The 25,810-nt window shown below is 55.4% G+C and overlaps 6 protein-coding genes across 6 annotated transcripts; 3 read left to right on the top strand and 3 right to left on the bottom strand.

Moving 5' to 3' along the window:
* Positions 1-2,188: 2,188 nt before the first annotated feature.
* Positions 2,189-6,454, top strand: UMAG_02587 (uncharacterized protein; the record flags this gene model as incomplete). Its single annotated transcript, XM_011390688.1, has 1 exon — positions 2,189-6,454. The coding sequence occupies one exon, from the start codon at positions 2,189-2,191 to the stop codon at positions 6,452-6,454; it is 4,266 nt and encodes a 1,421-aa protein (XP_011388990.1).
* A 575-nt stretch (positions 6,455-7,029) lies between these two features.
* On the top strand, positions 7,030-9,243 carry UMAG_02586 (uncharacterized protein; the record flags this gene model as incomplete). Its single annotated transcript, XM_011390687.1, has 1 exon — positions 7,030-9,243. The coding sequence occupies one exon, from the start codon at positions 7,030-7,032 to the stop codon at positions 9,241-9,243; it is 2,214 nt and encodes a 737-aa protein (XP_011388989.1).
* Positions 9,244-9,878: 635 nt separating this feature from the next.
* UMAG_02585 (uncharacterized protein) lies at positions 9,879-11,924 on the bottom strand (the record flags this gene model as incomplete). Its single annotated transcript, XM_011390686.1, has 1 exon — positions 9,879-11,924. The coding sequence occupies one exon, from the start codon at positions 11,922-11,924 to the stop codon at positions 9,879-9,881; it is 2,046 nt and encodes a 681-aa protein (XP_011388988.1).
* A 1,962-nt stretch (positions 11,925-13,886) lies between these two features.
* Positions 13,887-14,578, bottom strand: UMAG_02584 (uncharacterized protein; the record flags this gene model as incomplete). The annotated part of the gene is made up of 3 exons (XM_011390685.1): positions 13,887-14,237; positions 14,331-14,397; positions 14,481-14,578. The coding sequence occupies 3 exons, from the start codon at positions 14,576-14,578 to the stop codon at positions 13,887-13,889; spliced, it is 516 nt and encodes a 171-aa protein (XP_011388987.1).
* A 1,313-nt stretch (positions 14,579-15,891) lies between these two features.
* Positions 15,892-17,817, top strand: UMAG_02583 (putative long-chain fatty acid transporter; the record flags this gene model as incomplete). The annotated part of the gene is made up of 1 exon (XM_011390684.1): positions 15,892-17,817. One exon carries the CDS (start codon positions 15,892-15,894, stop codon positions 17,815-17,817), a length of 1,926 nt encoding a protein of 641 aa, XP_011388986.1.
* Positions 17,818-18,041: 224 nt separating this feature from the next.
* Positions 18,042-24,911, bottom strand: UMAG_02582 (regulator Ustilago maydis 1 protein (Rum1); the record flags this gene model as incomplete). Its single annotated transcript, XM_011390683.1, has 1 exon — positions 18,042-24,911. The coding sequence occupies one exon, from the start codon at positions 24,909-24,911 to the stop codon at positions 18,042-18,044; it is 6,870 nt and encodes a 2,289-aa protein (XP_011388985.1).
* Positions 24,912-25,810: the final 899 nt, after the last annotated feature.

Below are 25,810 nucleotides of genomic sequence, written 5' to 3'. Positions count from 1 at the left end.
ATGAGGCAACAACAGCAGAGCATATAAGTCAGCAGCCGAGAGAGAAAGAGAGAGAGTGAGGCTGAGGCTGAGGCTGGAAGAATCACGAATGGAAACATGTAAGGGGGTTCAAAGTGCTTGGACACACACACCTCGGCAACTGATTGCAGGTAGGTGATGGCTCAAAACCAACGATTTCAGTTGTGAGTGGTTAAGCGATTCGCGAATGTTTGCTCCGGCATTTATGATTCAGTGCACACTCATCGTAAGTTAGTTGCTAGCCCTAGCCCATTCGTGATTGGTGGTTCGTGATTGTGCAGCCTGGGGGCAAGGGCAGCTCGTCTGACCAGGCACATGCATTCGCGCCGTAAAATACGAGAGCATACTCCTTGACTTGATCGACGTGGTTACTGACGCTGCTTGCAGCTCATCACTGCAGCCACAAAAGGGTACATGCATGGTATGAGAGCGTGTCTGTCATGTGCATTCACGATTTTCGCAGCGCTCAGCTTGCTTGGTTGAGGCTTGAACCTGTGATCGCGCGCTGCGAAGCTCAAGCCATTCACGATCGTGCCTGCTCGCAATCACTATGGCCGACTCAACGCTCTTGCCTGACGAGAAACGGAACGCACGACGAGAAGCTGAGTTGCAACTCATAACTCTGATTGACTAACACGTCCTGATTTGAAATAAGGGCGGCTAGATGACCAATCGTGAATCGGGAGCCCCGCAGTCATAGTGTCCTCCTCAAGTGGCTGGTTGAAGGGCCCAAGTTCAAGTGTACATCGTACATCCACAATCTTGAATCGGGCAAAGTGGCTCCAAAGCTAATTTCGAGTTTCATATACACATCACAGCTGAATTCACACTGGTGAGTTGATGTGACGCAGGACTTTGTGACTGTGAGTCAAGCGTGAAGTGTGTGATTCTTGGACCCTTTTCATTTCGAAAGTTGAGCTTGGCGGCGCTTGTCCGCTGCGACGCAGATGGCTAATTTGAGCCCGATATGATCACGAAATTCCCGTTCCGCCACGGTGCGCCAGCCGCCAAGTCACAACTACCACGAACCCAACGCGAGTCGAAATCACAAATCACGAATAATGGCGAAATGTGGAAATTAAGACAAAAAGCTGCGGGTAAATTAGGCAGCAGGTCAAAGCACACTGGGGCCAAGCCAGACGACCTTGGTTGGCATGGAAACTCAATCGTCAATGGAAAGCGACTCACGACTTGACTCACACCGGCTTGCAGCCAACAGCAGTCACAGTCGCGAGTAAACTTAGCAGCCGCCGCCGCCGCCGCCTTCGCCTTGACAGTCTGACGCTTTGAGTCCAAGTCGTGAATCTGTTTTTTTCGCTCCAAGTCTCGGTTCGCCTTGTGCCTCGTCTCCGCCTCGAATTCTCTCCGCGTACAGCTCAGCTCAGCGAGCGAGCGAGCCAGCCAGCCTGGATCGACTATCTCCTCTACACCGTCGTCATCATCTCTTGAACCCCAATCCCAACTTCTCATCTTGACTCGACTTTCTCTGCACATCACAAGGACGGCGTACATCGCTGCCGCGTTTTGTCTGCTCGGCATCTGGCGCCTGTCGATTCTGTTCAACCTCTACACCCTCTCCGTAGCACTCGTTTCAACTTAGCCCAAGTTGGTTCGCACACAGTGGTTCACGTATCTCTGGCGAACTCAGCTGTCCTTCTTCCGCGTCATTCAGCATCATCCTCGGCGTCAGACGACAGATCATCTGAAAGCAACCACGAACGTCTTTTCTAGCATCTGCATATCATTCGCATACTTCTGCAAAAGCATCTTTTCCACCTCCAAACCGTCGATGATCCCTTGTCACGATCGTACCACCGACCCTCATCACCATCCATCTTTGGTCACCAACAAGGTACGTTGCTCAAAGAAATCTCTCCAGTGTCTTCCATCGACCGCACGACTTTTGTTCCCACGATCCGTCTTGTTGCTTGGTTTTGCTAGCTGCGTTTCGCCCTCAAAACCGCCTTCGCTCACTCACTCACCTCGTGGTGCTCGATGTGGATTTTTTAGCACTGGATGGCTCTCCGCGTTGGTCTCATTCGTGGTCGCTCTCCCGTCGATCCTCTTGCGTTTTTCGCCTCTCGTCTTACTCATAATCATAAGAGACATTCTGCGCCCATCCCCGTCCGTACGCATCTCTTTGCGTACGTGACATTCTCCCTCCTGTGCAATGAGGGAGTCCAATTTTTGCAATCCCGCCCAAAACAAGGCGAGCGTTTGCATCTCATCGGCTGTCTATGATCGGCGAGCCATCGACTGCACAGCCACGTTGCCGCTCATCAACTCGCTCAACCATCTGGCCTACCTCACATCTACCTCGCCACGCATCCGTGAAATGGTCACGTTAGATGGAGGTCTCGAACGTCTGATCCGCATTCTTCGAACCGTACCCAAGTCGCCGTCTCCACAGGTTCGCGCTTTTTCCATCAAGGAGATGCAGGCCGTCTGGAAGTGGAGTCTCGCTTTTCAATGCGTCGTCAACATTGGTGTGCGTGGCAGCGAAAGCGTCCGTACTCGGGTGGTCGAGGCGGGCATGGTGCCCGTCACCATTCGCGTGCTCGAATCGTATCTGCGAAGCATGGATAGGCTCAAAGACGAACGACGCAAAGAGGCTATGCTTCAGCATCAACGACAAGAAGCGCGTCGAGACGATCGCTCCAACCGAGATCGCCTCGAGCCCGCCTCTATATCCCATGCCCACATCGCTACTATCCAAGACGACGGCCGTGCGCGCCGCCATCACGCCTCACCCGACGCACTCACCCACGCGCCAGTCCATGCTGATGCAACCTACTCCGCAGCTCCTCAAGTCGACCCTCTGCAGACCGCTCACTTTGCTCCTGCACAACCGAGCCGCAACGTGCCAGCACCTTCCAGCATCCACGACCGTCTGCTTACAGAGACACGGCCGACTACGCCGCTCGAAGATCCTGTCTCGGCGCGCCGCTCATCCGTCTTTGCCAGTATGGAAGCACAGAGCAGCGTCGACGACTTTCTTCCATCCCAACCATCCCCCATGCCCGTCGTAGATGCTGGCGAAGCTCATCCTCCCATGCCCTTGATCGATGCCATCGATCCTCTCTCCCTTGCTTCGTCCGGCGGCGCTCCTTCTGTAGCGCCAGATGGCACCCCTCGAGCACTGTCGTCTGCACAGGCTCGCGCTGCCGACATGGCTGGTGCAAGCTCATCCGAAGATCTGCGCAGCCACGCGGCCGAGGCCAGTGGCAGCGGCTCAGATGGCGCTGAAGACGCCGAAATGTTTGCGGATGATGCCGACGACAGCGAGGTAGATGCCGCCCAGTCATCCGCCACACGGTCCATCGATTCGGACCACATGCCCATCAACACCGAGCAAGAGATTCGTGCCGACGATGACGACGACGTGGAGGAACGACGAACCCCACGACCCGCTCGTCGCGTCCTGGCTCCTTTGTCGGGCCCTGACTCGCCGCCCCGGGCTGCTCACAGCTTTGTCACTCCTAATAGACCCACCAATGCCATGGCGCCGGCTCTGTTCGAGCGACAGGACACAGTCAGACCCTCTCGGGACTTGCCAACTGCCTCTGGCTCCAGCCTCGCTGCCTCGACCAATTTGGCTTCCACTGCGCTCGCCGCACAAGTAGGCTCTCAAGATGCCTCTGACAATCGCAATTTGCTCTTTGATCGTCAGCCAGCCCGCGATCAGCAAAGCGTGACAGCACATGCACAGCCTGATGCATCGCAACAGGCGCAACCTCTTTCCCGTCAACATCAGTTTTACCATCATCATCATCACCACCACCACCACCATCATCATGCACAGCATCAGCAACACGCCAATCATCAGCAGAGACCTCAGTTGGCCCGTCACGACGATCAGCAGCAGCAACCCCACCACCACCACCACCACCACCACCACCAACACCGAAGCATCGCTCCTCGCGATGAAGCGCGCACCGAGGCCACCCGGACCGCACAGCCCACTCCCGAAGCGCCGGTCGCCCATCCAGCCGTCGTGCAGCTGAGCAATCTCGCCGACACAAATGCGCGCGCTGGCATCGACGTTGTCTATCGCGAAGAAGAGGTACTTCTCAGTCTGCAGCTGCTAGCCTACCTCTCCAAATATGCGCACGTACGTATCCTGTTCCACTCTTCCGATTTTACCGGAGCCTCGCTCATGGGCCCGCTTGATGCGCTCAGCGATGAGCTCGAAAAGGCTACTAAACGCAACAAGAGCTGGGATCCGTCCGAGCCTCCGCGCCGTAATGTATTCTCGATTGCCGAAAAGTTCACGCTGCGCTCCTCTCGCAGTAATTCGGCAGCCTACCCTGCGCCTCGACTTTCAATGGAGATTCAGTATTGGGCCGGTGTTATCATGCGCAACGCATGCCGCAAGGATGAGTCGCGCGGCGGCATCCGCCAATGCGCCAACATGCTGTGCGGAAAGTGGGAAGAATATCCTCGCGAGTTTGCCAAGTGTCGACGCTGCCGCAAAGCCAAATACTGTAGCAAGCAATGTCAGAGCAAAGGCTGGCAAATGGGTCACCGCTACTGGTGCAGTGCCAAGGCAGACGAAGGCGATGCCAAGGAAAAGGAACGTGATAAGCCGACCGACCCCCACCGAGCCGGCCGTCAGGAAGAAGGAGACGGTGCTGCCTTGCGCGCCGTGCCTACAACCGCCCAAATTGGTGACCATGCGGAGTTCGCAGCTGGATTCGCCAATGCAGCGGAAGATGGTCTTCACAACCCTGGCGTGCAAAGACTCAGGCGCACGGACGACGCCGACCTCGTCGAGATGGACGACACCGACGCCACCATGAGGCGATGGCAAGCTGGAAACGCCGCCGACGGCTCTCACGACGTGCGCCTTGCACGTGATGCCGGACCTCGCATAAACTCACGCTCAGATGTGAACTTGTCTTCGTCTGAGCATGCTAGCGGGCGAGGGGGGCACTCGCAGCCTGTGGGGTTGGGCTCAGCTCAGGTTGGCACCTCGGACCCGAGAGACTCTGCGATGCATACTGCTTACACAGATGCAAACAGTCAGGGCGATGGTCCCTCACAGATGCTTCCTCTGGTTTCTTCGGCATCATTGCCGGTCGATACGAATGTGGAGCCGAGGCACACCGCCGGTGTAAGCGAGGACGACGATACGTGGATGGCCAGTGCGCCAGGACCTGGGGCTCCGCGCCTCGGGATGATGCCTTCGCCCTACGCAGACGCAAGTGGTGTTGCTGGGCCCTCGACCTCCTCACCCTGGTATGCTACTGGGCGTGACGGTGTACCAAATGCCGACACCGGTGCGTCGAGTGCATTCACATCCAACACTTCATCTCCTTCACGAGTTACGACGGTCGACCGCTCTGCACAACCATCGCGCGGTGCTCGTCGTGGTGTGGTGCCTGGTTCTATGGGCTTGCCCTCGACGATGCTGCGCCAAGACCTGCGAGATCGAAGAGTGACGAGCCTGGCGAGTCTGGACACTGTCGACGGTTCTGACATCAGCGAGGACGAGACGGAACGGCGACTGGCTCAAACGCAGGGAATTTTGCCGGCTTTCGCTGCGGCCGCCGCCGCGGCTGGTCTGCGTGCTAGGGAAGGCGAAGCACCACCGCAGGCACCTCAGCGCACGGATCTCGCGGGCCGACCATTGCCGCCTCCCGTCATCGCATCTCAAAATGGCGAAGAGGATGAACTTGCGCTTGGCGGTCGCGCCACGCCGGGTGTTATTGGCGAGCAAGATTTCGCGACAGGCGAGATCGATCAGATGCTGGGTCACTGGGCTACCAGGAGACCAGGCGGCATCGGTTTGCAGCATAGGCTGGCCGAAGTGCGTGCTGACTTGCCTTCTCCCGAGCGATCCTTGTCGCCTGAAGCAGGCGACTACGGCGCCCGTGTTGAGGCTTCTGAAGCAGTCATGGGTGCTCGATCGGATGACGAAGATCTGGGCTCAACATCGAGAGCTGTCAGGTATGCTGGGCTTTACGGCCAGGTACCCTTCCACGCTGGTATCGTTCGCGGCCAAACGCCGCAGCCCCATCATCGCTTGAATCAGCAAAGATCAGCAAGTGGCTTCAGTCAATTCGGCCCGCATGGCGCGAGGTTCGGCTACGGTGAGTCGATGGGCGAGCCTTCGACGCTGCAAGGCTACCGTCCGTCGATGATATCTTCTCCGCTTGCGCAGACACCTGTTCGTCGCACAAGCGGGCAAGACCTCGACGAGACCTCGACCAATGTGGTCAACAATTTGGAACAAGCTGCACACAGTCTTAGGCATGTCCATCAGCGACCGGCGAGCAGCAGTGGCATCCTTTATGGTAGCGAAGACGTCGCCATGACGAATGGTGTCGGCACCGAGCGCGAAGCCGGTGGCTTGATGCACTCGCGACTATCATCATTCCCGGATGAGGTGCTGGAGGACGTCGATGATCGCGATTCCATTAGCATGGAGCTCTGAGGGTGAGGGTGGCGCGATGTGAGTGGATTATCAGTGGAATATATTTATATGTTTAGCATTTTTTTGTGGATGTAATGACTAGCGGCGGTGGGGTGTGAGACATTGTTGAGCGTCTTGGAGAAAAGTTAGAAGATCGCGCAGCTCAGCGACCATAATGAACCTGAAGTTGAACCTGAACTCACACTTATGATGGGTCAGGAGCGTTCGTACTGGTTCGGTGGTTAAAACGTGCGCTCAATCTGACCGTGGACCATTCGTGGTTCACGATTCGTGATTTTCGTGTTTCTTCGCTGTAGCAGAAACGTGCGAACGCACGGACAGGAAGCACTCAAGGCACTCACGGCACTCACGAGACTTACGACTTTGGAAAAAATTGAGCCTTCACAATCGTGAATCACACGAATCACGAATCGTGAGTCGTGAATCAGAATTGTTCTGTCTTGTGGTTGCACTTTCGACCGTCACTTTGGCTTTGCAGTGTACGTGATAGTCATCAAGCGGCTTTGCGCACTCGGGTATCACACATACACACACGCGCACGCTCACACGCATACACGAAGCGTACGCAGTTGGCCATGTCGTCGAATGCTGGTGCAGCACGCGGAGGAGCTGGCGCTGGTGCACAGCAGCCTCAGCCAGGACGAACGGATTGGAAGTGGACGGTCGCTCGTGCGCTGCTCATGTACGCGGGGGTGAATGCGGTCACCAACCCGAAGAGTCCCGTCGTTGGCTACGTGAACAAGCTCATGGGTCGCGAAGCTGTCGGTGTTGCATCCGCGCCTGACGCGACGACGTCGGTTTCAATTGCTGATGCTGCTGCAACCAGCTTATCGTCAGGGCAGCAGGCAAACAGCGTATACACTCCACCACCAGCTGTTAAAGGTCCGCCCAACGTCGCTGTGCCTCTTTGGAGTGACGATGCACAACTCGATTTCTACCTCTACATTTCTTCAGCTGCACCACCGACCGACGACGAGTTGAGGACGCAGGCTTCGGATCTCATCCCGGATAGCGGACTAGATAAGGCACCTCCGATTCCGTTTGATGCGTTTACGGATCTGCTGCACGATCCGTTGCATGACGAAATGCGCGCTCGCGTTGTGTATGCGTCCAAACGATCGAGCCATGGACTGAGTCCCATGGCAGCGGTGAAATGGTCCAATATCCGTTTGGGCGATCTGGCACTGTCGAGGGACGTGGATCTGCAACTACCGTTGGATGAGGCGGTGCGCAAACACAATGGTAGCGTTTGGGCTGATATGGTCGTCACTCAGCGGGGAGTCTCGCCCAATCCGCGCGATGATAGCTTCCATGCACTCGGCGTGGTACGTACGCGAAAGCTGCTGTCGAGGTTGATGCCGTTGAAGAAGAAACGGGTGGAGAAGAACCTGTTTAACAAATCCAACACTACGTCTTCTGACGCGCAAGACGAGGTGCAAAAGGAGCATCAAGACGATGGTGGCAAGATTGTGGCGCACTGGCACACCAATTTGACGCTTGCACTCGTGCAGGATAAGGGCGATCTGGGCGTTCAACTGAGCCAACTACCGCCGCCTTTGCTGCAGCACATCTCGGTGGTGCGCGATCCGTCTACTGGCGCCATGGTGGTTGCACCGCCGCCCGCAGACGCGAAAGCAGCAGCAGTGCTCGAACACGCCTACGCGAGCGGTCGACCACCCAACGTTGTTCGCTACCCCACAGTGTTCCCAAACGACTTTTGGCTGTTGAAGAGCCACATGCATCCGATCAATGAGACGCTCGAGTCGCTCTCTCTACACGTACACCTATACCACCAGTCGTGGTTCAGGTTCCAGATGCTCGCTGCGCTCTCGGATTCTTTTGACAAACAGGCAGCAGGAGGAGTCACAGGTTCGGCAACAGGTTCCGAGATCGACATGATCAAGACCATGTTGCTCGAAACGAACCCGTGGTTCCTCGCACTGACGATCATCGTTTCGATCCTCCATTCGGTCTTCGAATTCCTCGCCTTCTCGAGCGATGTTCGGCATTGGAAGAACAAGGACGACCTTGCCGGAGTCAGCGTCGGTTCGATCATCACCAACGTTGTTGTGCAGCTCATCATCACGTTGTACCTGTTGGATAACAACGAAGATACGAGCTGGATGATCTTGGCTGGTCAAGCGGTTGGCGTGGTGGTCGAATGTTGGAAGTTGACCAAAGCGATTTCTGTCAGCATTGTTGCTTCACCCGCCTCGTGGATCGGGTATCGGATCAAGATCGAGGACAAGCACAAGCTGTCTGTGGAAGAGAAGAAAACGCAGGAATACGATCGTCTCGCGTTCAAGTACGTAGGCTTCGGCGTAGGACCACTACTGGTAGCATACACCATCTACTCGGCGCTCTATCAGACGCATCGCGGTTGGTGGAGCTTCATCATCTCGACTGCGACGAGCTTCGTGTACGCGTTCGGATTCGTCTCGCTCGTTCCTCAGTTGATCGTCAATTACAAACTCAAGAGCACCGCGGGTATGAACAGCAAGACTTTCGTATACAAGATCCTGGGTACGTTTGTGGACGACATGTTTGCATTTTGCATCAAGATGCCCACGTTGCATCGGCTCGCATGTTTCAGAGACGATCTTGTGTTCTTCATCGCCCTGTACCAAAGGTGGATCTACGGCGTTGATCCTACGCGCAGAAACGAGTTTGGCCAGACTCTAGAGAAGCGAGATACGAATGACGTCCAGGACCAGATCAACGCCGATGACAAGGTGGCCAGCAAGACTTGGGCATTGCGCGATAACGCCGCTCTCAAGAAGCGAGTCTGAGTCGCTTTCATGTTTTGCTTATCTCTCGACAAACCCTGTTGAATCAAATCGCAACTGGCTTGGGCGCATTTGTCAACGAATGCACGGGACTGCGAACAGTGCACCAACCGGCACTTGCGATACCGCGGTGTGCGAATGCAGAGCGACTGAAATGCAATTGGAAGAATCGTGAATGCGTGTGTGTATGCATGTATCGTATGTCTACAGACTAAAATGGGCGCGTGCTGCCTGCAGGATGCTGCTAGGCATGCGTTGGAACTCGTTGCAGTCGGTGCAGTGCTGTGGGTTGACCTGCATCTCATCTGCAGGCGTCACGCTACCAAAGCTCGCTGTGCCATCGACTCTTGTCGTGTGACCGATCGAGTCGTCTAGGTCGACTGTGTTTTCTAACGAAACAGGCGGGTCTCGCGCAGCAGCGTGCGCGAAGAATCCCGCCGCTAACCGCCGCTGTTCTTCCGCGTCCAGCTGGCTCACTACTCGACTGTGCTTCCAAATGCAATTGGCGTAGCGGAGCCGAACGAACGGTACGACACGCAGCACGAAGCGTACGTAGCGTCGCACGCCCAGAGAATCGAGCTTTTCGTCCAAAAACCAACTTGGTGTCCAGCGTCAAACGCATCCAGAGACTGAAGCCATCATGCGAGACCAGGATCGGCAACTTTCTGTTCCTGTTCCGACAGAGCGCGAATATACTGTTCGTCCTTTCCAATTGCTCGAGCTGCCGGGCTGTGACGTCGCAGAAGAGCGCCGTACTTGAGCAGGAAGAATGGAACACCACTCAAGACGGCTGCAATGCAAGCGAGCAGGGTTGATGCGTACTTGGGTGTGAGGTTGACGTAGAGCTGCTGAGAGAACAAGGGGAACATGCCTGCAAACGTGTTGCGTAGGAAGCTCTGAGCTGCCAATGCACTGGAGGCGTAACGCTCATAGCAGTCGGCTAGGTAAGAAAAACATCCGAGATACGCCGGAAACAGACCGGTATTGAAGATGGTCAAGCCGATCATGGGAGCCACAGGCGAGATCCCCACTCGACCTGTCCAAGCGAAGATGAAAAGTCCCACAGGAGCCAGGACGGCGCCCACAGAGGCGTAGTAGAGACGAGCTTCCGGCGGCGGCTTACCGCCGTGCTTGCGCGCCGCAGCGGCGTAGAGCTTTTCTTGATGAAAGTTGGCAAAGTAGCCAATCATGCCTCCGACAGCGATGGTGAGTAGAGCCATATGCTGCTGTTCTGAATTCCAGCCATAACCCGAAAACACAATAGGAATCGCTTCCAGAGAGATGAAGATGGTACCCCACAGGAAGCCGATCCAGAGCGCAAAGCTGGTGACGACCGGCTCAAAGACGAGGTACTGCATGGGACGGAAGAGCGACACTTTGACCATGAGCAGGAATGACTGCCTTTCGTCATCGGCTCTGCACTTGTGCAGACGACCGGTCTCCATGGTGAGCTTCTTGGCACGTCTCGAGAGCAACACGGGACCTCGCGTCTCTTTGAGTACGAGAAGCATAAGAATGTAGGTCAAGAGCGCCATGCCTCCTTGCCACCAGAACATGATGCGCCAACCGGCGCGGTTGACCGTGACAGAAGAGATGTAGGGCGAGATACCTTGCGCCATGTAGACCGAGATAGAGTAGAGCGACATGGGAAGACCTCGTTCGTTGGCGTGGAAGACGTCCGACACACTACCTGCGACCAAAGAGTTGCCCACAGAGGCCGACATACCCTGGAAGCATCTGACCACGATGATAGTGGTGATGTTCTTGGCAAGCGCCTGTGGAATGAAGAGCAACGTGAACATGAAAGCGGCACCGAGGTAGATCGGGCTTCGACCGTATACTTCGCTCAGTGGGGCTAAGATGAGCGGTGTGAAGGCGACAGCAAAGAGGAAGACTGTGTTTCCGACCAGGTAGACAAGCTGGGTGGTTCCGAGGTCCATCGAGGCTTGATACGAGCCCGAGGGGTATCCGCAACCGTTAAAGGCAGTACAGGCGGTGAAGAGGAAGCAGACCGAGACGAGAAGCCATCTTCTCGACTTTGGCCAGTTGAATGGGTTCTCGGGGTCATCAGCAGACCAGTCGATGTATACTGCACCGGGGTCCTCCGACTTTGTCAGCGTGAGAGCCAGGGCGGAGGCAGGGTAGGGAGGATCCATGCATCTATGTATTGAAGAAACGCGAGAAGAAGCACGCTGCAACTCGACAGGCTTGTTGGCGGCGTCGAGATACGAGACAGAACGGTTGGAAGACGAACGTGGACGAGCGGTGGGGTATTTGTCTTTATCTTTGTCCAAATTTGGCTGCCAAGTCTTGGGTTGGGAGTCGACTCGGGAGAGGCGTGAAGTGAGTGGCTGTAGAACTTGTGCCGTTGGAAGTGGACCGGGCATGTCGCCATGCTCCTCGTGGTCGGTAGCAGAGTGAAGAGACGTGGCCGAAGAAGGCGACGCATCGCGAAGCTTCTTCTTATAATCGCTCGAGTCGCAGGGAGAGAGCTGATTAGAAGATCCTGGATAGGTATCTGATGTTGACGATGTCGGCGCGACTAGCGAATGTGATGAGTTGTTCTGCAATGGCGGTCGAGAAGCTGAGGGTGTTTGGAGGGAAAGAGGCGGCTGGTCCGCACCGTAGTACTCTGGTGGATGGTGCGGACGATGTTGACTGCTGCTTCTGCTATTCGAAGTCATATTGATGATGATGAGGCGGATCTGTGCTGGTGCATGCCAAGCAAAGTCTTGATGTTAACCTAGTGACGTGGGGCTGGGGGAAGTGGGGGTAAGGTGATTCCTGGTTCTTGCGTCTGTTGCAGTCGGTCGGTACAAACTCGGCAGCCTGGACTGGGTCTGAAGTGGCAGGTATGGATACAATCAAGGGAAGTGCGATGGGTAGGAACGAGGCGATAGGTGTCGTTTGGCTTGCTCCAAGGGGATACTTACTGTAGTATATGAACCGAGAGAGGCGGATCAAATTTGGCGAGCAAATTAGCGTAGCGGCGGCTGCACTGTGTCGATGAGAAGAAAACCCGGCAATAAAACGAACTTGTGCTTTCGATGGGCAGCAAAAGAGTGAGGCGGTGGCGCTGTCTGCGCAGTGTGGGCTTTGCGTAGTTTGACGTGGACCAGATTCAGAGAGGCAAAACTCACGACGGCTCAGAGTCAAATTCGACAAAATGCAAAGCCGGCCAATTGCCCGAACACCTCACACTACTACAGTAAGTCGTGAGTCATGACCGTGGACTTGCACGCTGACGGTCAACGAAAAACTTGTTGTGCTCAACGTGGTAAACTCACACTCGTGACTGCTTTGTACAAGCAAACAATCACCATCCACTGCCATTCGCAGCCACAATCAAGCCGCGCCTCGGAATAACAGACCTCATGAGACTAGTCTGTGTAATACCATTCACCATACATTTCGACGAAAGATCTACTGTCTCCGTCTTCGTTCACGCCATGACGGCTGTCGGCATAATGTGAGTACCAAGTTCGAACGAGCAGCCAATGCTTTAGCATGTAACTCGAAAACAACCAGCACAAGTCTATCTGGCGCGAGCGCCGAGCGAAGAACAGGGTTCTGGCCGTCGGTGAACTGAACGGGGCATTCACCTTGTCATGAGCCCCATGTTCGCTGCGACAGCGACCCAAACGCCAACCGCGTCAGGGACGACCGAAAATTGTGAACACCCGCACACCGGAATGACCTTGTTCGATCGTGACTCGCCTCGATCGCATCTTGCCTAAGCGGTCTTCGAGGTCGTCACTCGTTCTCCATGATGGGATGGGATAAACTCTGCCGGGTCGATTCAACACATCACGTCACGAGAACGACAGCGACATTCACCGGCCCACTGCCGAGTGCGTCGCTCTCGCAAAGCGCCTCGCTTGATGTTGATATGCGCTCCAAGTCAGCTCAAGAAGGCATTTGCTCGGTCCTTTAACCGGTGTTTGCATTCCCGGTTGAAAAAAAAAAAGTTTGAAAATACAGTGAGTTAAAACCGATCGACGTACTCGTGACTGTATGGGCAGAAGGGCAAGAACTGAGCGAATGACAACATGCAGGCGCGTATCGGACGTGCCAGGGGAAAGAAAAAGGTGTCGGAGTGACTCCAGTTTGCTCAAGGGATACCATATGGACCAATGCACAATGATCGACCTTAGCAACCGTGACTCTTGAATTCAACCTACCTAGACCCTTATCTAGACTCTCATGACTCACGACTGTAGCTAGACAAGTGTCAAGTGGAACAAGACCTGGGATTTTCAAAACCAAATTCCTTTCGTATTGCACTACTGTACAGTACAGGTCGGGACGAGGATGAGCTTCGATTGCCAAGCAAACGCCCGATTAGATCCCGATCGGAATCGGTTTGCATGCGACCCAAAACTCGCCAAGTGACTCGGCAGTCGCACACTAACAACTAGCAATCGTGAATACGAACCACAACAACCACAAATCGATCCACGATCGCCATTTCAACATGTAGCAGTGTACGAGAGTAGCCTCTGTTGAGACAACGAGCATTGAATGTTTGCCAAAGAACATGTGAGCATTACCTGCGTAATTTGAGGCAAGGATCTGAAAAGTGAGCTTATGAACCGTGGCGACAGCAGCCAGATTCGAAGACAATGGCTGTTGATCACCGCGGACGCTCAGGGTGCTGATGGCTGGTATGCCGGCAGAGCGTTCTCGTCCTGCTCTTCCTGTCGCTTCTGCTGCCAAAGTATCCTAGCTCTGTCAACGGCATCGCGAAAAGCTACGCCGCCAGACTCCATGAACCAGAGCTTGAGCTTGCCTACCGGATGAGCTTGTTCGCCAGGCTGTCGTTCCGGCAGCCCGCCTTGAGGCACCGAATAGACATCGGCTTGGAGATACGGCGCGCTGAAGATGGGGATGGTGTATTTGCTCGAGTGAAAGTGGTCGAGTGGAACCGAGAGGGAGTTAAGCGCTGTTCCGTCTGCGAGTTCTGCAGCAGAGAGTTGAGGCTGACGGACGAAGACGAACTGAGCAGCAAAGCAGCATGGTAATGGCATCAAGGTTCAGCATACACGACATGCTTGGCGCGCTCATGTCGTACCAGCCTTCTGTGCACTCACACGATGAGAAGAGATCAGAGCATCGCCTTCGGCCTTGTAGGTGATCCGGTGAGGCGCGTACTCGAGTCTGTGTTCGTGTCAAGTCATGGAACGATCAGCCAACTGGTCTCATCGACAACACACGACCAACTCTCAATGGGACACACTCACTGCAAGGATGCCTTGTGAACATGGCAGAGTATCTCTTCTTGTGGAAGCGGTAGTGGTTTGTGACCGCCCTGATCGAGCATCACCCAATTGAGTGCCATACTTTGCCGTTTGCCAGCGACGAACCGTCGCTGCAGTCTGAGGTTCGAGAGCCTCTAGGTGACACTCGATACACTACTGCTTGCGCTCACTTGGATTGACAGTAGGTGACTAGCGACTAGTCAATCGAATGGCAGCGAAGCGAACAAAGATAACGCACGGGACACTTTGGGAGGCAACGAAGTTCGTGGTTGTAGCCAGCAGCTGTAAGAAGATTCCAGAATGCTGTTGAAGCTAGTTTGGCACGTTGCAGATTCGTTTGAGTGTCTGTCAGTGTGTAGCAGCAGGAAGACAGACAGTTGCGTGTTGGACTCACGCTGGCTGAAAGCGAATCACGAGTGTTGCGGTATCTTTAGATGTGAGAGATTCACGATTCACGATTGTGATTAGGACTAAGTTAGCCGCACTCGTGACTGAAGCGTGTAAGGATTGCCGAGTATCGCCAGTTTGCGTGTCCAAGCTTTTTGTGACTTGTGTCGAGGTTGGCGTTACGTTAGTCACATCGCGAAGATCGAGTGAATTCGTGATTGGCAATTGGTGAGCGATAGTCACAAGTTGTTGTGCCTATGCCCGAGAGGACCCCGCTTTTCGCCCGCCTTGTCGACCCCCACAAAGCCACACCAAAAAAAACAAAAAACAAAACACAAAAAACAAAAAAAAAGCATGTCGATCTTGTGAAAGGTGTTTTTAATGCGCTAACCTCGCCGTCTCTTTCACAGTTTGAAGATTTGAATTGAAATCCAGCGGAAAAGGCACGGGCTACGCGCTGCAGGGTGACCACAAGGCGAAAGTGGAGTGAGCCTTTATGAGCTCGCTTCTCAGGGACATCGTGAATGAAAAAGTGGGGCAAAACCGGACTTGCCGTACAGTACAGTCTGTACTGTGTGCAATACTGTATGCATGCTTGGAGCTGTAACGTCGCATTCACGATTCACGATCGATGCCCTTAACGACGCTTTCAAACGCGTTTTTGGTGGTTGGCAATCAGAATGTGAATCACGATTATAGCTTTGCCTTGCAGCGGAGGCGAACCCTGCTGCTCGAACCTGTCCATACCAAGGTCACCAGCCAACTGGCTTCTTTTCCCACCTTCCCGACTCCGTCTTGGCTCCGCCCACCTTCGTACTGATTCATATCCCGTTCGATTCTCCTCTTCATCTTGCACAACGGTCCAGGAAACAGGGCTGCGAGATCTCCTCCCCGACTCGACTCGATATCAAGCAGCTAGAGCATCGAAACCTCGTTCCATCTACAAGTGGTATCGCACAGACCTCAGCTCGTTTCATCTTCTTGACGAAAGTTTGAGTTTGATATCATGGCTGCTATCGCAAAAGCCGCCGCCAGTCTGGCCGCCATCGCCTACCTCGATGCCAAGCACGGCATAGCAAACGACCTCTTGCTCAGTCGAGGCGCTTCTGGCGGTGAAATTCGTCACAAGATCCGTTCGTGGCGCAACAAGCTTTCGATCTACGAGTTCTTCGACTACCAAGCTACCAAGCGTCCCGATGCCGTCGCTTACGTTTACCTCGGCAAAAACTTCACCTGGGGCGAGGTGGCTAAAGACGTACATCGCCTCGCCAACTACCTCCTGTCACGTGGGTACAAGGCGGGTGATCGGGTTGCCATCTTTATGGGCAACTCGGTCGCCATCGTGGAGTGGTTCTTTGCGTGTATGTGCATCAACGTGATCCCCGCGTTCATCAACAACTCGTTGACGGGAAAGGGGCTGGTCCACTGTGTTTCAGTCGCACGTGCTAAGCTACTCGTCTACGAGCCGTATCTGGAGGGCGTGGTGTCCGAGGTTCAGGATCAACTGTTGGACAACTCGCAAATCGAGGGCTTCTTGCGATACGACGACGGCATCACGCCTGTCGACGGCGATACGGAAAAGCCACCAATCGAGGTCGCCAAGCCTCTGGCCAAGAAGATCGAGTTTGGCCCCTCGGACTTGGTCAAGTACTCGGCCAAACGCATTCCGGACAAGTACCGCAAGGAGGTCGGCGAATCAAGCACTGCTGCGCTCATCTACACCAGTGGCACCACCGGCCTGCCCAAAGCAGCGCTCTGCTCGCACGGTCGCATGGGAACCGCCTGCAGTGTCTGGCCTGTCTTCAACAGCTTTTCCTCCAAGGACCGCATCTACACGCCCATGCCTCTGTACCACTCTTCGGCGCTCTTCCTGTGCATTTGCGCGAGCTTGTGGTCCGGAAGCACGGTCATCATCGGACGCAAATTCTCGGCGCGCAAGTACTGGGACGAGGTGCGCAAGCACAACGCCACCGTCGTACAGTACATTGGTGAGATCGCACGTTATCTGCTCGCTGTGCCACCGTCTCCGCTGGACAAGCAGCACAACGTTCGCATGGCATACGGTAACGGTATGCGACCAGACGTCTGGGAGAAATTCCGCGAGCGTTACGGTGTGCGCACCATCTCGGAGTTCTTCGCATCGTCCGAGGGTAACGGTGCGCTGCTCAACTACAACACGGGACCGTTCGGTGCCGGGGCGGTGGGACGCTTGGGCACGCTGGCTCGCAAGGTGCGTCCGGATTTCAAAATCATTCGTGTCGACGCTATCACCGAAGACATCTACCGCGATCCCAAGACGGGTTTCTGCGTCGAGTGTGGGCCTAACGAACCAGGCGAGTTTGTGATGCGAATTGGTACTAACTCGATCTCCAAGTTCCAGGGCTACGCCGACAATCCGGAAGCTACGAGCAAAAAGGTGCTCAAAGACGCGCTTGCCAAGGGCGATGCTTGGTTCCGAAGCGGCGACTTGATGAGCAAGGATGTAGACGGTTTCTTCTACTTTGGCGATAGGATGGGTGATACGTTCCGATGGAGGAGCGAGAACGTCTCGACGACCGAAGTGGCGAATGCGCTGGGACAGGTGGTGAGCGAAGCCAATGTGTACGGTGTGCTGGTCCCCAAACACGACGGTAGAGCAGGCTGTGCTGCGATCCCTGCAGATGACGCGGCTAGGGTCGACTGGAACATGCTCGCCGCCGTAGCGCGAAAAAGCCTCCCCAAATACGCAGTCCCGCTCTTCATCAGAGTGGTGCCCACCATGGAACAGACCGGAACCGTGAAACAGCAAAAGGTGCAGTTGAGGAACCAGGGCATCCAGCACGATCAGTGCGGAACAGACAGACTCTACTGGCTGCCCCCCAACGCGCAAGGCTACCAACCCTTCCTTCCCGAACACTACAAGCAGATCGAGGCTGGCAAGGTGCGTCTCTGATCTCGGCGCTCTAGACTCGTTTGACTCATCACTGTTTCATCAGCTTCTTTCTCTTGGAATCCAAACCCTGATTTTCGTTCGCACATTCGTGATTCACGAATCACGATTCGTGAATCGTGAATCTCGCTATTCGTGCTGCGTGGTGTGATATCGATTGTACATTCACGATTCATGATTCTTGATTCACAATTTCATTGAACCGCATGTATTCTTGGCAGGGCGCGCTACTTAGACTCTCCACCACCGATAAAGTTTTGAACCAATCGTTCGATGTCGGCCTCGGAAGCGTCTGGTCGCATTTTCCGCGCCATCTGTCTAGCCTGCTGACGAACACTCTCGAGCTCGTGCTCGTCTGGGTTGTGCTCCTTGATCTCGCCACTGTGGCCACCCGAGGGTGCACCCGGGGGTGCTTTCGCGGAACCGGCTTCATGGGCGACTTCGTTGCCTGCGCTGGGTGGACGGCTCCTCGTCTCGCTCCGAACACCATGTGCTGCTGCCGGTGCGGTCGACGGTGCGGGAACTGCCGAGTTGGAAGCTAGAACCGGACTGCTCGTCAAATTGGGATCGATCTGTCCTGCTGCATCGTCTGCCATCATCGCTGGGTCCAGTGCCGAAAACGTAGACCCATTTGCGACAGGCTCAGCCTTGGCAGAAGCATACATCGCCATCGGTGGAGGTCCCCCCCTATTTCCATCCAGATCCGCCTGCGAAATCGAACTGCGACCCACCGGATAAGATGCCGCTCTGTCAGATGCCGAATAAATGCTGTACGTCGAAGCAGCGCCAGTGTATGGACTTGTGGCTGCCGATGCATTAGCTGAGCTTCGCGCGTATGTCGGCACGACTTCGCGCGCTAGATTCGTTCGGAGCGCCGGCGAGGTGTCCAATGCACCAGGGCCAGTCATCGCCGCCACTGGTGCCGCCGGAGAACGTAATGAATCGCCATATCGGCCATCACGACCATCACGGGCATCATGAAGATCCCCGTCACGCTCCCGCTCGCGTTCATAGTCGCGATCGCTGCCAAGTCGTTGCGAAGGAATCGTGGCAGGCGATCTCATGCTGAATCTGCCATTCGACGGTACCACCGGAGGATCGCGTCGCTGAGCTGTATAGCGTCCGTCGTCGCGACTGTAAGCGTTGCGAGAGTACACATGATCGTCCATCTCGCCGCCATAGCCATGACTTGCGGCTAAACGGTCCGCTTTGACGCTGTGTCGTTCAATGGCAGCACGAATTACCCGCACGCCCTCGGGATCATCTGGATGCAGACGGACGTTCTCGCCCAGAGATACCTCTACAATGTTGCCCGCTGAGTCTCGTACCGGATGAAAGAGCGTACGTCCATTCCATCCAACGTAGAATCGCACCAGCATCGTGTCCGTGATGCCGCGACGGTAGAGGTTGTCCATGCCTTCGGCATATCGTCGACGTGCCGACTGCGCCCATTCGATGCTGGCGTTGCCAGGAGATGGTCCAGTCTTGGCATCCCACAAAGGAGGCGAGGCTGCAGCAAATGAATCGTCGTTCCTTCCTGATCTGGAGGCGGGTGAATCAGCCGCCGGCGTCAAAGCAGGCACGATACCTCGAACAGCCTCGCTGGGCACAGGAGCTGCCGCATAAGGAACGGCGCCGCTCTCCTTTGCTGGCGTCGAGATCGAATCAGAGCGGCCCAGAGACACTCGCGCCTTGCTCGGCGTGTCGGACTCGAGACGCGCACGTTTGGTGATCTGCGAGTGCACCTCCTCAGCATGGATAGCCGGTGTGAACTTTTCCAGATGTAGCACAATGCGCTTGTTCTCCGGGCTGGTCCACGACTGAATCTTGCTGACAGGCTTCTCGAGCGATCGCAGCGTGGCACGGATGTCGAGCCACAGATCCGGGTCGGTGACGCCAATGTCTTTGACCCTGACTTCGGCCTGAGGATACTTGCGCTCCGCCTTGATGCAGCACATGGGACATATCCACGGCTCATTTCCGAGATTCGGCGGATCATCGAGGCGAACACAATTGGTATGAAACCAGAGCATGCACTTGTCACAAGCAATCATGCGACCGCTCTCTGGCTCATGGCACAGACAGTAGATGGGCTGACGATCGCGGTAAGCACCGATACCAATCTCCTCCTGGAAGACGAGCTTGGCACGCTTGCCTCTCTTGGCTTTGCGCTTGCGATCGTCTCGGACAGCTGGAGATCCTGAGTCGCGATCGGCAGGGGCTGGAACGCGAGACGAGCGAGGCAAGGGCGTTGTTTCTTCCGTGCGCTCGTCGGATCGCGCTGGAGTCGACGCCTTGATACGCTCAACAGGCGCCATGGGTGCAGCATCACCCTGCTGTGAACCAAGGGCGAGCAAATTTTCGCTGATGAGGTCAAGCATGTTGACTTTCTCTGGTCCCAAGACATCGACGGGGCAGCCAATGGACCGACGTAGCCAGTGGGCAAGGATGACCTGCTTTTGATCTCTGCGCATCAGCGAAAGTGTTTTGATCATTCGCTTAGCGGCCGTCTCGAATCGCTTTGCCTTGGCAACCACTTCCTCGATGGCGTCCCATTCCAGAGGGAGGAATTTGAACTGGTCTCGACGATGATCTTGATCGTATACAAGCTTCGAAAGGTCAGCAATGCTGATCGCCTTGCGCATTTTGAGGAACGGAGCGCTCCCGTACCACGGGCAGAATGGACAAACCCAGCCGCCCTCGGCGCGTGATACCTCAGAGGAGCGCACCTTGATGCACGATAGATGGTACTGCACGCGACAGCGAGAGCATTCTGCCCCTGACGACGAAGGAATGGCGATGGGCATTGAGCTCCTGCAGATACAGTTGCGTGCATTGGGTTTGTTCTGGTCGTCGGCAGGGTCGGTGGCATCCTCGACTCGCTCCACCAGCTTGTCGAGCTCCTCGTCGCGGTCTGCGTCCGTGAGGCGGCGAGATCCACCGGCAATAGTCTGCATGATCTGGTTGAACGCAGCTCGCCATGCATCGTAGACTTGGACGGCCTTTTCAATGTCTTGCGCGTGCTCAAGCTCCAGTTTGTTGGACCTGGCGGCACGAAGCACGCGACGAGCGTCAGGAAGCAGAGCCACACGCTCGGCAGCTTCGCCATTTTCCGAGATCGAGATCATTGATAGGTCACCATCCGCATCGGCTGCAGAATGGCCGTGAGCTCCCGTCTGTAATGCCTTGTACAGTGTCTGGATGGTCTTTTGCAGCTCTTTGGCCTTGGAGAGAGCGTCGGTAACATCCTGAGCCACTTCGAGCACAACAGGAACATCAGCTGACGACTCGGAAAGCTCTTGAAGCACGTCGATTGTTATAGGCTGAGAGCCTCCCAGCGCTTCCCTTGCACTTTCAGTCCAGCGTTGGCCGGCTTCGAGTCTCTGCTCAAGATTCTTGCGCAGCTCGTGATCTTGTAGACCACAGCTGTCGGCGCGATCCAACAGTTCCGCAACTTCGTGGTAATAGAGATATGTGTCGAACGATTCTGTGACTTCCTGGATCCACTTGCGACGCTCGACATAGTCGGAGAGCTCTTTGATCTGAGGCGCGTCCACATTGAGAGAGCTGCCGAGCGTCAGGATGCTTTCACAGTCTTTGAGATTAGTCTCGTCACCCTGTTGTAGGACCTCGTCACACCGGCCAATGAACTCCTCGAGCTCTTGCGCCATAGTGCGAAGCGATGCAATCTCAGGCGCGTCAAAGTGAAGGCTGTCGAGCTCTCCGATCAACGCATACAAGGCTTCGGGACTTCGATCGGAAGTGGATTCGGCATCGTCGACCGAAGCGTCCAAGCTTTGCCTTCTAGTGAAGCTATCGTCAGCCACAGCACCGCCCTTGGATCGTCGGCGCCTCCCAGCAGGAGCAGCTGCAGGCTCGCCGCGTCTCTTATGCAACTTGCGCATCAGGAAAACATTGGCCCGCTCCACCCACGAGTTGGCGCAGGTGACAAAGGTCCTGAGATCCTCGAGTGGCTCTAGCGAGAAGGCAATCTTTTCGCCTTCGTGCAGCAACGACCTCAGCGTCTTGAGAGGTGGAGTCGGGCCAAGAGCAAGGGTCTTCTTGAGGCGCTGAATCCAGTTGCGCGGCACTGCTGCCCGCTCACAGACCTTCGCTAGAATGGAGCGAAGCTGATCGTCCGAGAAGCGAAGCTTCAACGTCCACTTGACGGGAGCATCGGCGTTGCACACCTCGAAGCCGTGATCGAGACAAGCGACACCATCGGTCTTTGGACTTGTCAACTGGCCGAGGTAGGAAAAGAGAGTGCAGTGGCTGCAAATGTAGTGGCTCTCGGCTACATCTTCGTCGTATACCTCTTCTTTGAGATCCGGAATGATCTCACGAAGTGCGTTGCGCTTTGCGATCTCGCGATCAACCATCTCTTGCATGGCGGCCTCAAGCCACACGGCTGTTTCGATGGTCTGACTCTGCTGCGAGACGGTAATGAGCAGCTGGTCGTGTGAGAATACGGCAGGCTTTCGGAAGCGCTGGTACCTCCGAACAGATTCGAGATCGTCAAAGATCCAGTCGGGCAGAGCAAAGTTGACAGCTTCATTCAGGTTGAGACCGTGGTTAAAGCCGCTGTGGTAGGCCTTGGGAAAAGTGACGACAAACTCGTTGGCACGTTGGTCACATGCCACAACGCGGACGCCTTCCTTCTTGAGCTTCTCGGGACTCATCATGGTGGTGAGATGAAAGAGCAGGTCCGGCAGCGTCTCGAATAAATCGGGCGCCGCCTTGCGCATGGCATTCTCGAACTTTTCGGCATCTTCACCCGGAATGCCGTACCATGTCTTAGTCTCACCCCAATGCTGATAGTTGATCGAGTAAGTGTAGTGATCCTCGTTGTGCCAGCAGAAGGTGGAGAAAATCATTCCGACATAGATCCAGGGGACGGTCATGCCCGAGATGTCGGACTTGATGTACTGGAGCAGCGAGCCAGGCAGGATGGGTAGGTTATTGAGGTTCCACTTGTCGCGCGAATACAGACTCAAGGGATGAGTCTCTTGGGTGGGCAAGGCACTGCCGTGCGTAGTAGAGTGAACGTCAGCACCATACTCGACTTCTACTTCTTCCTTCTGGCTATGAACTAGTCTCCAAAATTCGCGCTCTACGTCGTCCTCTGACACAACCAGGTCGGTTCCGTGGACACGGCGAGCCAGACCATTCGTTGGCGGATCGTAGTCAGATGTCGCCAGGCCTTCCGAGTCGGGCCTCCAGAGGTGATCTTGATGTTTGGACCACCAATCGCGCTTGAATGCCTCAGCACGTTGCCAAAAAGTGTAGAGGCTGTGTGTTTCACCATCGTCAAAACCAAAATCATGACCGGTGCCGACAAGACAAGGCGGGCAGAACCACTGCGATTTGGGGATCGAAGTGAGCGCGGGTTGGAGACAGTACATGTGGTAGCCACGATTGCACTCGTCGCAGAGCAACATGTTGGGACCATCCTCGCCTCGGAGGCAGATTTCGCACATTTGCTCTTCTTGCGCCTGATTGCCAGCTTGAGCGCGCAGGTAAGAATCTGCTTCAAGGTGAGGGCTAACGCCCTTTCTGCGTCTGGAGATCAAAGGTGTCATTGGTGTGGAGGTGAGCTGCAAAGAGTTACGCGACGACGAAGCAGGTGTGCTGGTTGCTTCCGATCTCTTGCGCGCACTGCGACGTGTGCTTGCGACAGTCGAAGGGCTTTGAGTGGGTGTCTCGAGGACGGGAGTTGCATTTGCGAGCGCCTCAGCAGCGCCAGCAGCAGTGAAAGGCTCGGGTGTTTTGAAGTGTTCACCTGCATCTCCACTGGGGGCGGCGTCGAGGCTTGGCGACATGGAGGGGTGCTTAACGCCATTCTCTTGGGTGTCCGTGCTGGCGGTGGCGCCCATGATGGCACTCTGCGCGAGCTGTGGGCTGACCGATGATCCGTTAGGACGAGACTGCTCTTTTGCTTTTGCAAGAAACTCTTCAAAGGGCAAGATGATGCGGGTGTAGGCAGCTTTGACTTGCGTCGAGAGCTGACCGCTTTCCTTGTCACTGTAGCCGATCTTACGCGTAGCATCGGACCACTTGCGAGCACGGCAAACAGCATCGTAGCCACCCAGACTTGAGATGACTAGTTTGAGCTGGTACAAATCGACGGAACGACCGTCAATGACGGGGACCGAGACACGCTTGCGACCCTGCTGCGCGTGGAACTTTTGCAGTTGCTCCTGGTAGTTCTGAGAGGCCCGAGCATCTGCACTGAGCGAGTTGAGGAGCTGAACGCGGGTGCGAAAGCGGAAGGTCTGCTCATCAAGCACGCATTCCGGGTTCCAGCCCTGAGGTGGAACGATCTTGACGATGCCGTATGCCTTGCCATTACCACCTTGTGGGTCGGCGATCCAGGCGATGTACTTCATTGGATCAGAGAACTCTTCAGGCGATGGATAGAAAGTGGGCGCTTCGTCGAGCTCAAAGAGTCTGGGACGGAGCCTGGGCGGAGGGCAGCGTGGCGTGCTGGCATGAGTTGGAATGGGGGGCTGAGCCGCATTGGAAGCGGATGGAGACTGCGAGATGGATGAGATGGGATCTGTATCGAAAACCAGAGGCGGAAATGGCTGGTGCTGGAACATTTTGCGTGCTGGGTGGGAGGCAGGGTTGCCGGGGATGGCAGTGGGAGCATTTGAAGTGGTAGATGTGGATGTTGCGTGCGCATGGACGGGAGAAGACTCTTTGACGGACATGGCGAACATAGCATCCGCCTTGCTCTTGCGGCTGAGCCTTTTGGCAGTGGTGTTGACGCCCTTGTAAACTTCGGGCTCGCCATTGTTGAACTCATCGTCATCGCTGTCTCCTCCAGCACTAGGGCCAAACTCGCGAGACGAGATCAAGACAGGATCTACACGTCGCGCCCTTCCTGGAGACTTGGATGGACTCGAGGGGGCGGCTGATTTGGTGGGTGAGGAAAGCGGTGTGGCGAGCCGGGGCGGTGTGGAGTGAAGCAGTGATGCGCTGGACGAGGAGACAGGCTCTACTTTGATGGGCTCGTGACCATTGACGGATTTGACGACGATGCGTTGAGGAGTGTCACTCGAGCCTGAGGGCTGAGAGCTTGTCTTGGTGGATGTCATGGTTAGAGATCGAGGAGCTGCCAACGTGTGTCTCGTATGCTGGCGGATATCGATGAACAACAGCAGGCGCAGGGAGATAGAACGGAGGAGAAGGATGCTGAGATGAGCGGCGGACGTATTCAGGAGAGACAGAGAGGTGCACCTTTGGTGGCAGGCGAAATCGATGTGGCACAGAGAGAGCGGCGTTTTCCGATCCTGACTAGGGAAGCGCCGTCATGAATCTCGACAGATAGTTTGCACGTTGTGAGCCAAGATTGCGGCTAGTCCGACAAGGCAACTGTTGGGAAAGTGCCAAGAATCGCCGGCCAGAGCCGCGATAGAACGGCGGTATCGACTTGGCAAATTGGGTGGGATAAGGCGCTTACACAAGTTAGGAATCGACCCCGATGTGTGATCAAAGCACAGCAGCTGAGCGCGAAGCACCGTGGAAGACAAACACAACAGCGAGGCGGAGATTGAGGAGAACCGTGGAGCAGTACTGACAGGGCGGCGGACAGCAGCACAGCCGCGGTGATCGATATGGTGGTGATGGTCTTGATGCTAGCGCGAACGACACGCCAACACAAAAAAAAATTGAGATGATGAGGAGGACCTCTGATTTCGGAGGCCGTGACAAGTTTGTGGCACCCACGCTCAAGCTCAGAAGCCTCTGTCAAAAAAGGGTTAGGCGACAGAGGCCACAGCCTTGGCTCCAAGTCACAATCGTGAATCGTGAATCGTGAATCGTGAATTACGCAGGGCCTAAGCTTCGTGCTTGATGCTTGTAAAGCGTTTTGGTTTCGAATTATTAATATATTCGTGATTGCGGCACCCACTCGTGACTCTTTCTCTCTTTTCCTCTCTCTGCTGCCTCACTTTCTGCCAGGAAGGGTGGGTTTGGAGGAAAAAAGGCAGGAGGC

This window comes from Mycosarcoma maydis, chromosome 6 (genome assembly GCF_000328475.2).
Source record: "Mycosarcoma maydis chromosome 6, whole genome shotgun sequence".
NCBI classification, from domain to species: domain Eukaryota; kingdom Fungi; phylum Basidiomycota; class Ustilaginomycetes; order Ustilaginales; genus Mycosarcoma; species Mycosarcoma maydis.
The sequence above is the reverse complement of the archived record's forward strand: the minus strand, read 5'-3'. Positions and strand labels throughout refer to the sequence as shown.